The sequence below is a fragment of the Onychostoma macrolepis genome, chromosome 16 (genome assembly GCF_012432095.1).
Source record: "Onychostoma macrolepis isolate SWU-2019 chromosome 16, ASM1243209v1, whole genome shotgun sequence".
Taxonomy (NCBI): domain Eukaryota; kingdom Metazoa; phylum Chordata; class Actinopteri; order Cypriniformes; family Cyprinidae; genus Onychostoma; species Onychostoma macrolepis.
Genome location: NC_081170.1, coordinates 24,192,261 through 24,206,769, shown reverse-complemented (window position 1 = coordinate 24,206,769; position 14,509 = coordinate 24,192,261). Strand labels below are relative to the sequence as shown.

Below are 14,509 nucleotides of genomic sequence, written 5' to 3'. Positions count from 1 at the left end.
TCCTGAAGCAACCTGCAAATTGCTTGACAGCACTTTGAAAGCAGTGTTGCAATTGGGAATCGATGAACTGCGTTGCTTTGCAGTCTAGTTCGCACACAGAATAGTGAGTCCTGTGGATAAGAACAAACTCTCATAAGGAGGAATTGAAATTCTCTGCGAAAACAAAAACTCCTATAGTTCTCTACAACGGTTCAGACCTCTGAAACTGTTTACTCACGTCTTTATCTGAATTTCATTTGTGACACTACGGAAGTTTTCGATTTCAGAAGTGGAAGAGGTCAACTCATCTGTAAAACTGGCTGAGAAACATTCAGGTTTTCTCAGGAGATCAGGTTTCGACTAAAATTTGTCTCAGGAGGACACATGAATATGAGCTCCGGAAGACCAATACATTTATAAAGTGACATGAAACTTCAAGTGAATTTTCTGAGATTGTCATCAAAGTTTAGTGTACTGTAACTTTCTCGGGGATCTCTTCAAAACATTTTTCAGACGCTGGGACATGTAAAATGATAAGCACCATCACTCTAATATCATAGCTACACATCATGTTATGATCATGATGGGTTTTACAGATCTTGCCAGGACCAAGTTGTCACTCTTGCTGTACTAAAAGATGCATATTAAGAGTGATTTTAATGTATTAAATAAGGATAATATACATTATGTAACATACATGTCCATCATAACAACATTACACGATAGTCAAAGAAGAATGTAGCCTACACAATCAACAAAAGTAACAACAAGAACTCTGCTTAAACTCACCTTGTCGCTGGACAAGCATACAGCTGCTGAAAGTGTCAGGAATATCCAAATGTTCATCATTATTCCTCTTAAGAAGTCTTTTGCAAAGAAATCGTAGGATGGCACTCGTCTGCGCTCCTTAAACCAGCCGCTCTCTTCGCTCTTTTACAGCTTCACCTTAAACACATACGCAAGATCCTTTTGGAGAGATGTTTGGCGTTTTGCTCCACCTGATCAAACTTCTCTTTTGTCTTTCCAAAAGGGAACTGCTAAGAGCGTCTTGATGCGATGTTAAAGTCTCGGGTCCATGTGAGGCAGCGCGGCTTTTGCTCGGACAGAGGATGAGAGTGAGAGAGAGAGAGAGAGAGAGAGAGACGGGGGAGGATTTTTTGCGTCACAGTTGACTAACACTTGGACCAGTCAGAGGTTTTGTCTCAAAGCCTAGAAAACTGTCAGCATGAACATTATTTAGTCGGAATTTCCGGTCAAAATGTTGTCTATGTGTGAAGCTTACTTGGCTCCGAGACAGACTTCAGCCAAACGAAGAGGGTTGTTCAGGGTTGTTAAATTAGCTGTATTGGGAGCGTGGTAGCTGGTCCAAGTTAGACGCAGCTGTTTTTGTGGTACTGGAAAAAAAATACAAATAGTTTCTGGTAACTAGTTTGTTGTTGATCTATAATCACTTTAGACAAGTGGTTCTCAACGTTTTTGACTTGTTAACCCTTTTGTCCGAGACAACATTCGAAGGATTTTTGCCATCTACGCTTATGTACCTCTGGTACTTCTGTTGTAATAAATATATATATATATATATATATATATATAAAAACGTCAGTTTGTTTGTTTATTTGTTTGGAAATTCAATTAATACAAGTTAAATAATTTTCACATTCACGAACTAAACTATCTACCACCATTTTACTTAGACTATGTAAATCAAAATTCCAATTGCAAACCCATTCAGACAGAGCTAAATCTAGTTTAATCAAATGTAGGCTACAGTTTATCATAGTTGCCATTGTTTTATTTTGTAGCAACTGTAGCTATAATAACATCAACAGAAGAACAAAATGGCAAAGATTTGGAAATCTTTTTGTATTGTTTGATTGTTATCCTATCTTAGTCATGTCCCTACGGTAGTAACACAAACAGTCCTGTTGTTTTAGCTCATAATATGGTTGATTAGTCATTGTCATTCCTATGCAATCATTTTAAAACACGTTTCACATTTTCACGTTGTTATTTTTGGAATGCTAAAACATTTTTTTCATTAGTAAGATGATGTTCGTAATGTTGTCTTCTGGGATATACAACCTATCTGTGTGAATATTTTGGAGAATAAAAATAATGAGTGGAAGGAACTGTTGTAGTGGGGGTTTGTCTCCCCCTGCCGTTCTGACCTGACATAAGCGAAGTATAAACACACTTTACATGATGCATTATACACTTCATTTATAGAGCATGCAAATAGAGGTTGAAAGTATTTTAATAAGAACTCAAAGTTTGAATAATGTATACACAAGAGCATTAGTACTCAAAAACATCAACTGTTTTATTCTAGATGCCTAAAATAAAGAGCCCACAACAAATTAATGTTTTTAATGTTTTATCAAAGTTATGTATTCATAAACATGTTTTTAAGGGTAACCAGGGAAACTGAGTTAGTGGCAGATCATTTTGTTTTTACAGTCAATAAAAGGTATCTGATGTATTTCATTATGTCAATGATATTCACAACAATAAATACAGAGATTATTCCAAAACCTCAAGACAAATATCACATTGCAAAATAAAAACGTTCTCTACATGATACACATGAATTGATAAATGTCATTTTAAATTAGACGGAGGTGAGTGGCACATGATACTGAAAAATACAGTATGCATAAAAGTCAGAGATATGGAGAAGGAGGGAAAAAAATATTGAAAAAGCAGCAGTCACACTATCATCTAACTCCAGGTTTAATGTCTGTTGCTTTTAAGGTGCCGATTTGGTTTTTCCTCCAAACAGGGGGAATCTGTGAAAAGGCCAAAAAAAAAAAAAGTTACAATCATCACTATAATGGTAAACATGGAGGAGTATTATGAGTGTTACGTACAGGAGGTGGAGAGCTGGGTTCTAAATGCCGTCCCAGAAAAGAGAGAAGTTTTCTCCAAATGAGTCCACTGCCCAGGAACATGAGCCCTGTCACTAACCAAAACACACGCGGGTCCTACACACACAAATCAATGTGGGTCAATAAACAACATGTACTCAAACAGACTGATAACACTGTACGCACTGCTGGCTATAACAACTGAGGTAAACAGGTACGCAGTAATAAAACAGTCAACTGTAGTAAAATGGTACCAACCTCTTCAAAAGAAGATTCTAAATTCATTCCAAAAGCCACACCCATCAGGCCAAATAAAGAGAGCGAGAAGGTTCCCATGGTGAGCTGGAGGTTCAGTCGCATCATGACATTACGATGGCTAAAGACAATTTAAAGCAACACACCAATTGTGAATAGAGTGAAATTGTAACTTAATTAGTTTTCAATAATAGTTATCATTATACTTCCCAAGTTAAGTGATCACATTACATTAAAGGGATAGTCATTAATTACTCACCCTCATGTCGTGACAAACCCGTAATGGTGCGTTCACACCAGACGCGAATGAAGCGTTAAGCACGAGTGATTTATATGTTATGTTAAGTCAATGCAAAGATGCGAATAGACATTCGCACCGCATTAACCAATCAGGAGCTTGCTCTAGTAGTGACGTGATTACGACGTAGCGAGGGAGGCAGAAATCCGAAACGACAATGAAGGACAAAATCATCGTCGCTGTATGTGGATACCCGGAGCTGTATGATACATCTTCGTACTTTTATAGAAATAGGAATAAAAAGGATCTTGCTTGGTCTCGAGACCCTTTGAGGTCCGATGGTAAAGTGCCCTTGCGGTCCGGTGCCCCCGGTCTGCGATTTCTGCCGAGGGTAGGGGTGTTCGATATGACGACTTTTGATCGTGGACTATAAAAATGTCTCCACGATCTGCTTTTTTGAAGAAATATCGTAGTATCGTGCTACAGCGCACATTCTATCAGCCGCAGTTCTGGCGCCGCCATCTCTATGTACTGTACAGCGTGACATACATTCAGTGTTAACTCAGTGGCAGAGTTACTCTCACGGGACACTGCACTTATTCGCAATCACAAAAGTACATTATTTGCATCTGCTTCAAAGACTTACTAGTTAAACGTTTTACTCGTGTGCTGTTCTAACGAGCGACTCAAAGCGCGTGCTCTAAAAAGCCCGTCAAACAGTGCCTGATTACTGAACTAAGTTATGTTTTGTGCTAATACTGTCAAAGCACACAAGGTTTATGTATGGACTCAGTTGGTTAAAATGTCTAAAATGAAAGTAAACAGCTGAGAGAATCGGATGCGTGCATGTATATTAGATGCTTGCAGGTCTTAAAGGGACAGTACTAAACATGCTACTGTAATTAAAGGGATAGTTCACCCTAAAATTTAATTTCTGTCATTATTTACTCTCACATGTTGTCCCAAACCTGTATTAATTTCTTTCTTGTGCTGAACACAAAAGAAGCTATTTTGAAGAATGTGGGTAACCAAACAGTTGCTGGTCCACATTGACTTTAACAGTAGGAAAAAAAAATACTATGGAAGTCACTGTAGACCAGCAACTGTTTGGTTTTCCACCTTCTTCAAAATAGCATTCATGTTTAGCAGAAGACGGAAACTCATTCAGGTTTAAAACAACTTTTGAGTGAGTAAATGAATTTATAAAAATAAAACACTAGCCTATTTTAATTTTGGGGTGAATTATTCCTTTAATGTTAATAAAACACCAAACACAAAGAGAACAATCACCCACTACTCTTGACTGAAAAACTTTAATACAGTTGCTTTAATAGGAATCAATCTATATAATGTTTTATTTTTATATTTGTTCATTCAATTTCTTGAATGCTCCTGCTAAATACACCTAAAGCCTACCTGAAAATAAAACACGGTTTATTTTATTTGTATATTATGTGTATCTTCACCCACTTTGGCCTAAATATCTGCCATACTTTTTTATATTTTGTTACCTTGAAAGGCCTTGTCTTTATAATAGGGAAATTAGTTTGGCTGTAATGCTCAAACAACTTGCAAAATAGAAAAACCAACATGACAAAGAATCATGATAAAATCGTGATATTTCTAAAAAAAATCCTGATTTTTTTTTGCCACATCGCCCACCCCTAGCCGAGGTGGACCAAACCCATACAACCTTTGACACGAATTTGTGTCTGTTGTGAAGTGAATTTCACGCGTGAATGAAGCGAGTAAACTCAAAATGTTCAAGCGTCCAACTATAGCGCGATTTAGACTTCCGTTCATCTTCTGAAGACAAATTAAGATATTTTTGATGAAATCAGAGTTCTGTGACCCTGCATAGACAACAACACAACTGAAATGTTCCCAGGCCCCAAAACGTAGTAAGGACATCGGTAAAACAGTCCATGTGACATCAGGGTCACAGAACTCTCAGGTTTCATCAAAAACATCTTAGGCCCAGTTTACACTAGTGCGTTTTTATTTTAAAACGATCCTTGTCTACACTGTAGTGTTTCTGAAAGGCAGTGAAAACGCCAGTCTACACTACACAACCGAAAACTTATGTCACATGACCATTCATGCAGGTACAACCATAGATATGTCTAGGTAGATTCCCTATTATTTAGATGGCGGACGCATCTGCGTGCTTGGAGCGGTTGAATGGGGAATCTACCCATACATATCTATGGGTACAACAACGAGCATGATGTTATTGTTTACACGGTCGTCAAGGATACACAGAGAGAATGTGGGCAGCCACGCCACCGTTTTCAAAAGTCTCCGTTTTGGTCCGTTTACACTGAAACGCAACCCCGGAGTTTTCAAACAAAAACAGGGTCTGCAGCATTTTCAAAAGTCTCAGTTTTCGAGTAGTGTAAATGACAGATGTAACCGTAGCAAAAGTTATGCATTTTAAAACGAAAACGCAATAGTGTAAACGGGGCCTTAATTTGTCTTCTGAAGATGAACGAAGGTCTTATGGGTTTGGAACAACATGAGGGTGAGTAATTAATGACAGCATTTTCATTTTTGGGTGAACTATCCCTTTAAGATCACTTTGCAGCATTAAAAGTTTTCTGAAATGCATTTACATATGCAAACATTACATTAAGCATGCACAAATAAAAATGCCCCAATTTTCATAAATTTCCAGAACAAAAATCTGAACATTGGATAAAACCTTGAGAAATTTGTTTTTCCATTTTGTTGACATTTAAAGGTGCACTAAGCAATTTTTGAAAAATGCAGCCAATCAGCAGTAAGGGGGCGTGTCTTGTAATGATCACGAGAAGAGAGTGCTCAATTTGAGTGCACAGGACGGATATTAGCAGATTGACTATAGATAGAGAGAACTGGAAGATTAAAAAAAAAAGAGAGAGAAAAATATCGGAGGAACAAAAAAAGAAGGGTTATGATCAGGCAAGAGGTAGGACCCGCGTAAATATCGGAGCAGCTTTCCAGCAGTGGAGAGAACTCAAGGGGCAGGAAGGGCTCGAATCGCACACCGAGGTTGCGTTGTTTCTTTTTGATAGGTGAGTAACGTTGATTTTGCATCATTTCACACAACTTATCAGTGTTGGCTTTTCTTTGAATATGCTTGTGTGTCATCTTCGCTTGTTTCCGTTATGCATACGTGTGAGATTTCAAAATAGGGGCGAGATCCTGTTGGGGTACAGGCGTATTTGTTTTGGTGCTTTAATTCAAATATCAACACCGTTTGGCAAAAATTGCTTAGAGCACCTTTAATGTTAATGGTTTTCACAGACTAGATTTAGGATCTCTCTTTTAATCACTTTAAATGAGAAATTGCTGTCACCAGCAAAAAAAAAAAAGTTACCATGTTTTTAGGAATAAAATATTACATAAATCAGGCGAATGATATATGAATAACCCTCTCTAAAACCTTCAGAATATAGATAGGAATAAAATCGTAAAGTCTGAGGTAAGTAAGTGCTACAAAAGATGAGATTTCTGGCTCAGTGCGGGATAAAAACTCATTTTAATAAAATGGTCTTTAAAGATATGAATTGTAACTGAAATCAACAGGCACAAATAGATAAAGTGTAATAAATAACACTTAAATGTGTATTTTTTATGTCTAAAAGAAGACAAGTTATGTAGCAAAATTGCCTGAAATCTCAAAACTGACCAGCACATGAAAAAAACAATGGTTTTGCCCGAAATGCCTTAAAAACAGACTATAAAAAAACAGATGAAATTAAAAGTGACACCCATAACTTCTTAATTAACTTGATTTTTAATTAAACTTTTTACTTTTTTATGGAAAACAAAAGAAGAGTTTTAATTTCTGGGTGAACTATTCCCTTGGGGCGTATGATCTGCATATAAATCTGTTCTTTCAGTTAAATAAAACAATCAACATAATTTCAATCATGATCCAGCTGCCTTAGTGCAGTTAAAAGCATTATGTTTTCCGCCGGTATAGTACCTATCCAGGTTAATGAAGATGACACTTTCAGAATCATCGATGAGGTCTTTCATCTCTCGTGCTTTGTTTCCCAGCTCCTCTGCTTGCATGAAGTAATTCTCCAGCAGTAACTCCATCTCTTCAGCGTGATCTATACCCAGACTGCTCTCTTCACTGGCCCAATGTGAACATAAACACAGACATACCCACATACAAAGACAGACACACCAACAGAGATACCAGATCCACACAACAATGATCAGATATTTACACTGACATCAAGAATATTTGTGTACATATAAATGTGTTGCATTTTGAAACTTAATGGCTGTGAAGTTGGATTCTGTGATGTGACACCTACAACACTTGTGGGTCGCTCCATTTAGTGAGACAGAGTTCATCTATCAGTTCATCCTCATCCAGGATCTTCAGCAGACTGTCTTTAAACACTTTAATGTCTGTCTCCAGCTCTGAGAGGCTGCAGGGAGAGAGAATGTTTATACTCTCAAACAAAATTATAGATCAAAGCTCTGCATTTTCTACCAGAATCATATTTTACCACACAGACTTATCTAGATCTGTACAATACATTTAAATGTTTTATTTTTTTTGGATTACCTCTATTTATTGGTATCGCACAATAACAAAATTTCATTAAATGACTTTTGAAATTTTGTGGTGAAAAGCAATTATAAACCCGCTGGGTGGTATACCATTTGAAAATAATGTTGTTTTTTTACATTACAATAATATTAATACAATAGTAATTTATTAATTTTGTTTAATATTGTTACGTAATAATAACAATTTAAAAAAATAATGTAAATATATATTTTTAATTATATAGTCATATTGAATGGGTCAAAAATAGTTGGAATGTGGCCTTTGACTCAAATGGAAAAAGTTGATTTTAAAGTACATTTACATCATAAAGTGCATTTCAATGTTACTTAAAGGGGCTTTAGATGGTTTGTATAAAGTGCATCCAAGTGTGATTTAAAAAAATAAAATAAAATAAAAAGATGGTTTGTATAAATATATGAAGAGTTCATTTGCAAAAAGAGATCATTTTCAAAAATCATATTTTTTCATTGTGCATTCCAATTAATTTCAACCAAACTGCAGTTGGGTTATTTTGATTGTGTTAAAAAATAACTAAAAATTTCAGCTAACTAACACAATAAAAACATGATAACATGATAAGAAACATGATTTAAAAAAATTAAAAAACCGGAGTAATGTGTTTTTTCAAATAAAACTCTTCATATATATATATATATATATATATATATATATATATATATATATATATATATATATATATATATATATATATATATATATATATATATATATATATATATAATTTCTATGCAGATGTATTCCCCTACAAAAAACTCAAATTAGTCTAATATAATTAATCCTAATTAGAATTTAAAAATGTATTCATTTGTAATACTGTTCTGTAACTGTTCTGTAATTTTTTCCAACAATGTGTAGCCCCAGTACAGTAATATCAATAGATTGGTCAGTATCAGGCACCAACACTAGTGATGGGCAAAACTACATATTTTCAAAACTGACTAGTCGACTAAGACATGTTCTATAATTAGGTTTTAATAAAACAAAACTATCACAGACAGACTTCAAAGCAAAGACAGACTCGTGGCTTATGCACTATAATGGGAACATTGCTCACAGTAGGCAATTTTTAATTATACAGTACTTGAAATTTATTGTTAACTGCAATTTCTGGCAACTGCAATTATTCTCCTTCAAAGCACCACCATAAAAAAAAATTACAACTACAAACACAAGAAAAAAGAAAAAAAAACAACTAGATAAACACACACTAGGGGACATTACTAAAAAAACGAATCAGCTGTTAGACGGCCTAGACAACCATCCTGACTCATCCCTAATTAACAAGAAAAACACAACAAAACAATCGTATCATTTAATAACTCTGGATAAGCTTCATACAGCAATTACCCTACCAATTATGTTACAGCGATCCTTCATTAAGATTAGCTAATTAGAAAGTTAGGTTCTTAATGGTGTAGTTAAATGCCTCTTGCATTTGGGAACATAATGTTCTAAAAACAACAATATGGTTGGGGAAAGACTTTTAGTCCAGTTTTTTAATGACGTTAATGAACTCACTTCTTGCTATTAAGCAGGAGCATATGGAGTTTGCTGCGGTCGGCAGAGAGGAGCTTTGGGTCAACCAACGATTCCAAACAATCCAGAACCTGAGGCTGAACTTCATTGAGTCGCATCTGCAGCACATTCACCTGTGCCAGAACATATGCTTACCCATATGCAACAACACATGCTTGCAGACACAAACATTGAAAAATTATTACTAAACACAGAGACCGAGAACAAAAACATGGACAAAAATCAGACTGTGGTATGAAATAACAATTCCACACTACCCACTATGACCCCCATCTATCAATAACTCAAAGTAATAAATATGTTTATGATGCACTTAAGGCTGCTTTAATTTTAAAAACAGTAATATTGTGAAATATAATTTTATTCCTCCTTTTTTAATATATATATATTTTTTTAATGTAATTTATTCCTGTGGTGCCAAAATTACATTTTCAGCTGCCAATACTCCAGTCTTTAGTGTCACACGATCCTACAGAAATCATTCTAATATGCTGATTTGGTGCTCAAGTAACCATTCTTATTTTTATTATTTTTATCAATATTAAAAACAGTTGTGTTGCTTAATATTTTTGTGAAAACTGTGACATTCTATTAATGTGATTTCAAATAAATGTTGCTCTACTGAACTATCTATTCATCAAAGAAACATTGTAAGTGTCTTTACTGTCACTTTTGATCAATTTAATGCATCATTGCTGAATAAAAGTAATAATTTCTATAGGGGGAAAAAAAACAATTAACTGACACTTTGTATCAATAGTGTATGTGTTATTTTATTCATAATTATAAATGTAATTTATAGTTCTGTCAAATGATTAATCGGATCCAAAATAAAAGTTTTTGTTTACATAATATAAGTGTGTGTACTGTGTATATTTATTATATTATTATACCGATTAATCGTTTGACAGCACTAGTAATTTATTAACAATCATTATGCATTCTAGAATTGTTCAATGCTCACCCTGTGTTGCAGAATGGCTTCCAGAGCTCTGAACTCAAAGGGCAATGAGTAAGTAGCCAAATTTCCATCTCCCGCCAGCTGTGCCCCAAGTTCTAACACCAGCCATTTCTCCAGACCGAGACCACGGAAATCCAGCACCTGTAAACACTGTGGTGTCACCACAGCCTTGAGGGACTAAAAATAAATCAATAAAATAAATCAATAAATAAACTCACAAACTCTTTGATAGGAAACTGTATTCAACTGCCAAAAGTACAACACAAAGATGAACTATGTTTATGAAACAATCTATAACATGCCCATACCTCCATGCGTATGATGATGGCATTGTTCCTTGCTGTAATACTTGTTAGGTGCTGGAATCTAAGATCTCTCGCCTGCAAACCAAGATCCTGATACAACTCAGTCTTCTTCTTTTCTAAAAAAATTTAAAAAACATAACATCCATGAATAAAAATCCAACAAAGTAAATTTTCATAATTAAATCAATTTTCTCAGCAAATTCAAAATGTATAATTGGCAAAGTAGAGGAATTACATAGTAAAGAATTTCTCAATTTTTTCATTATTTAACCTCCTCTTTTTTATAATAAGCATTAAGGGCTTTTTAAGCAACATTTCTGGTAGAAGTTTTGGTACATGTTGAAGTTTTTTGTTAGTGAATATAGTATTTTCCATGCAGAATATAAAAGATCACAACTCCATAATCTTGTTTCTGTGTGTGTGTGTGTGTGTGTGTGTACTTGTTTTTCTATTCAGGTGGGGACTTAAACCTGAATACACACAGACTCATGGGGACTCGTGTCACGGTGGGGACCTAAATTGAGGTCCCCACGGGTAAACAAGCTAATAAATCACACAGAATTAAGTTTTTTGAAAATCTAAAAATGCAGAAAGTTTCCTGTAAGGGGTAGGTTTAGGTGTAGGGTTGGTGTAGGGCAATGGAATATACGGTCTGTACAGTAGAAAAAGCATTACGCCTATGGAGAGTCCCCACAAGGATAGCGAAACAAGTGTGTGTGTGTGTGTGTGTGTGTGTGTAAGTAAGATGACCACATCTTTCCAAGATAACTTAAAAATAAGTATCATTTTTTTGAGTCAAATTAAAATGAACTAAAATCGCACCTAAACGCTTAACAGACAGTAGGACATGAAAATCAGTCAACTCACCAAATGAGGTCACATTCCCATCAGACTCAAATTTCATCTGTTGAATGAGAAGGTGATTTAGCAAAGGTAAGTCAGTGACTTTATTGTAAACACAAACCGTGTATTTAGTAAACAAAAAGTTGTACAAGATGTAAGTGTTTGTCTTACCACAACAAACACTGGAGCAACACTAGACAGGGCTGCTTGGGATGCATCTGTGCCTCTTTGGCGACAAGAGAGATCTGGCAACAGAAACAAATGTGTTATTCATGTTGTTTGAGCAGCCGAGCCATAAACTAACACAGTGCAGCACCTACAGTGTCCCTGAGCTCTCAGCAGCATGTGATGTGTTTGTCCACATGTTGAAGTAAGAGGGCGTCTGAAAGGTGATCTTGAGCTCTTCGCAGTTCTCCATGTCCAGCATTTCATCGACACTTTCCTGAGACTCTCTCGACAGACAAACCTCAAACATGGCTCCATGCTTTAAAACACTTGAGTTAAAAGTCCATTTTACCTCCAGCAGGTCATCTCGGGGCTCAACCTGCATAAACACTAGTTGTCAAGACGACACACTTACTTTGGTCTTACTGAAAGTGAGTGGAAGCCAGTTTATGTTCCTATTTAGTCATATTTGTTAAAGCAAAGCACATATTACCACAGCTCCGAAAGAATGAAACGTCCGGGTTTGATGTCTTTAGCTGTCCTGCTAACGTTAACTCACACACGCACGTTTAACTGTTAGCTCGTTATGTCTTCGGGATACGAACACATATGATAAATGCAGTAATAACACACTCCATCACATAAGTCAGTGTGCTGCTGACTTAATCAACGGCGGCCGAACGGCATGTTTTCGGAAACTGTTGATGACGTCACGCACGCATCCAGCACGCGCTCTCCGGTGGGTGGCTGTGACGTCACGGCGCACGCTCAGGCGGTCTGCGGTTCAATATTTCAAAGTGTGAAATTCTTCCAATGAACAATAATCAATGTTTAACATTCCAGTAAAACAATGTATTACAAATTTAGATTTATTTTGATGTATTACATATATCAAAAAACTTGCCAGCTTAATTTTAATAACAAGATTAAGAAAACAAAAATTGATTTTCGACAATTGGTTAAGAAGAGATTTATCTATTTAGGCAGAATCTTATTAACAAAGGTTTATCCAGATTCATTTTTCCTGGTATGTCCTTATTTGTTCGGGATTCTACTTGTTAGGCCTAAAGAAATTAACAGGTTATTGGATAATTTTTCTTGGAAAAATAAACATCACCATCTTAAAAAAAAAAAAAAAATGTATTAGCTGGGAAGAAATCTGAAGGAGATTTTGAAATGCTAGATTATATGTAGATATGAATAATACTTTCAAGATTAATTGGATCAAAATGTATGTGATTGATCCTGATTCAATATGGTTTTTATTCACATAATATTTTTAAGCAGGTGGGTGGTCTTGATTTTCTTTTAACTTGTAATTTTTTGCCATCTAAATTACCCATAAAACTGTCTAAATTCCATGAGAATGCACACTTGGCCTGGAAATTGTGCTTCGTGCATAATTTTTCTCCTCACAGAATGAAAATTTGGAATAATGAATTGATCACAGTTAAAGGCAAGAGTTTATTTTTTGAGAAATGATTGGATCACGGGTTAATGTACTTGAGTGAACTTTTTTGTCTAAGTTCAGCTTTCCTATAAAATTTTAAGAATTTTCTGTAGTAATCACAGCTATTCCCTCTGGGCTTATTAATTTAGTGTGCAGCCACCTGACTTATTATAAAGTTGACAATAAAGATTGTAATTTCCTTATAAATGGTAAAAATGTATTTGATAAAAAAAATAAAAAAATAAAAATGTACTAACAAAGATATAAGACAAGTCTTTAAGAGCTATTCCAAGAGGAAAATTTTATTGGAATTCCATCCTGAATGGCAAATTTTTCATTCATAAATGTAGATTGTCAAAATCTCCTACTTCATACAAGTTTTTCTCTAATGAACTCACGTTTTTAATGAAGTCGCTTAAAGTTGTGAAAAATTTAAAATCTATGTCTATTGTAAGATATTACGAATCTGTGTTTGGCGTCTTGTGAATGTCTTTTTTATTCTTCAACCATCTTTGGCGCTTCTGTTTTTGATGCCTGTTTTTCTGTAATAATGTTGTTTACATGTTCCTAATAAAAAAATAAAAAATATAAAAAAGAGGCACGCTTGATCAAACTTGACTTGAAAATAAATGCATTAACAAAAACATTGATACCCTTTTTCAAAATCAACGTTATTCATTCATTCATTCATTCATTCATTCATTCATTCATTCATTCTTCTACTGTTGAAATTTCTCCATACCCGTAACCCTGACAATTAAATAAATAAATATTTATGTATTTATTTATGTATTTAATTATGTATTTAACGATTTATTTATATATTTCAACATTTATTTAATTATTTAATTATAATATGGATGAATAAATAAATAAATATTTATTTATTTATGTATTTAACGATTTAATTATACATTTCAACATTTATTTAATGAAATTAAATTAAAACTTGTGTTGTTAATATGTTGTCATAATTCTTGTACTTTTTGTAAAGAAACTCTGACTCATTTAATTTTGTTTGTAATAATGTCAAATATTTTTGAGCAGAATCTTTCATGCTATATTTTGTTAATATTTATTTATTTAATTGCTTCCTTTATATTATATTATATTATATTATATTATATTATATTATATTATTAAATTAAATTACAAACTTCATTTGTTTTGTAGGCTACTAGTATTTATGTGTTACTTGAGAAATCTTTAAAAAGCTGCACGTGCATTTTAATTGACAAATTTTACTTTCAAATGTAATATATATGATATGACCTTTAATATGATTTTTATAAACATATTCTTTAATATAAATATATAGC

At 34.4% G+C, this 14,509-nt stretch overlaps 2 protein-coding genes across 2 annotated transcripts in view; both read right to left on the bottom strand.

Moving 5' to 3' along the window:
* LOC131521891 (syndecan-2-A-like) overlaps nt 1–1,099 on the bottom strand; it is a 29,683-nt gene extending 28,584 nt beyond the window's left edge. Inside the window, exon 1 of the mRNA XM_058747010.1 lies at nt 769–1,099. Within this exon, the coding sequence (XP_058602993.1) occupies nt 769–828 (60 nt within the window). The 5' untranslated portion in view covers nt 829–1,099. The remainder of the gene's footprint in view (nt 1–768) is intronic.
* A 1,237-nt stretch (nt 1,100–2,336) lies between these two features.
* Nucleotides 2,337–12,463, bottom strand: mrs2 (magnesium transporter MRS2). The gene is made up of 12 exons (XM_058747937.1): nt 12,234–12,463; nt 11,896–12,119; nt 11,747–11,820; nt 11,600–11,636; nt 10,736–10,848; nt 10,431–10,604; nt 9,449–9,579; nt 7,647–7,763; nt 7,307–7,459; nt 3,102–3,219; nt 2,847–2,960; nt 2,337–2,765 (listed from the first exon to the last, which is right to left on the bottom strand). The coding sequence occupies exons 2-12, from the start codon at nt 12,056–12,058 to the stop codon at nt 2,694–2,696; spliced, it is 1,266 nt and encodes a 421-aa protein (XP_058603920.1). The 5' UTR covers nt 12,059–12,119; nt 12,234–12,463; the 3' UTR covers nt 2,337–2,693.
* Nucleotides 12,464–14,509: the final 2,046 nt, after the last annotated feature.

Bases quoted from the DNA above. Each gene is read 5' to 3' on its own strand.
- mrs2 (XM_058747937.1), bottom strand. From the start codon at position 12,058: ATGGAGCCATGTTTGAGGTTTGTCTGTCGAGAGAGTCTCAGGAAAGTG. The intron at 11,637-11,746 runs GTAAGACAAACA...CTCATTCAACAG, and splicing joins TTGCTCCAGTGTTTGTTGTG to ATGAAATTTGAGTCTGATGG. The intron at 9,580-10,430 runs GTGAGCATTGAA...GTTCTGGCACAG, and splicing joins AAGCCATTCTGCAACACAGG to GTGAATGTGCTGCAGATGCG.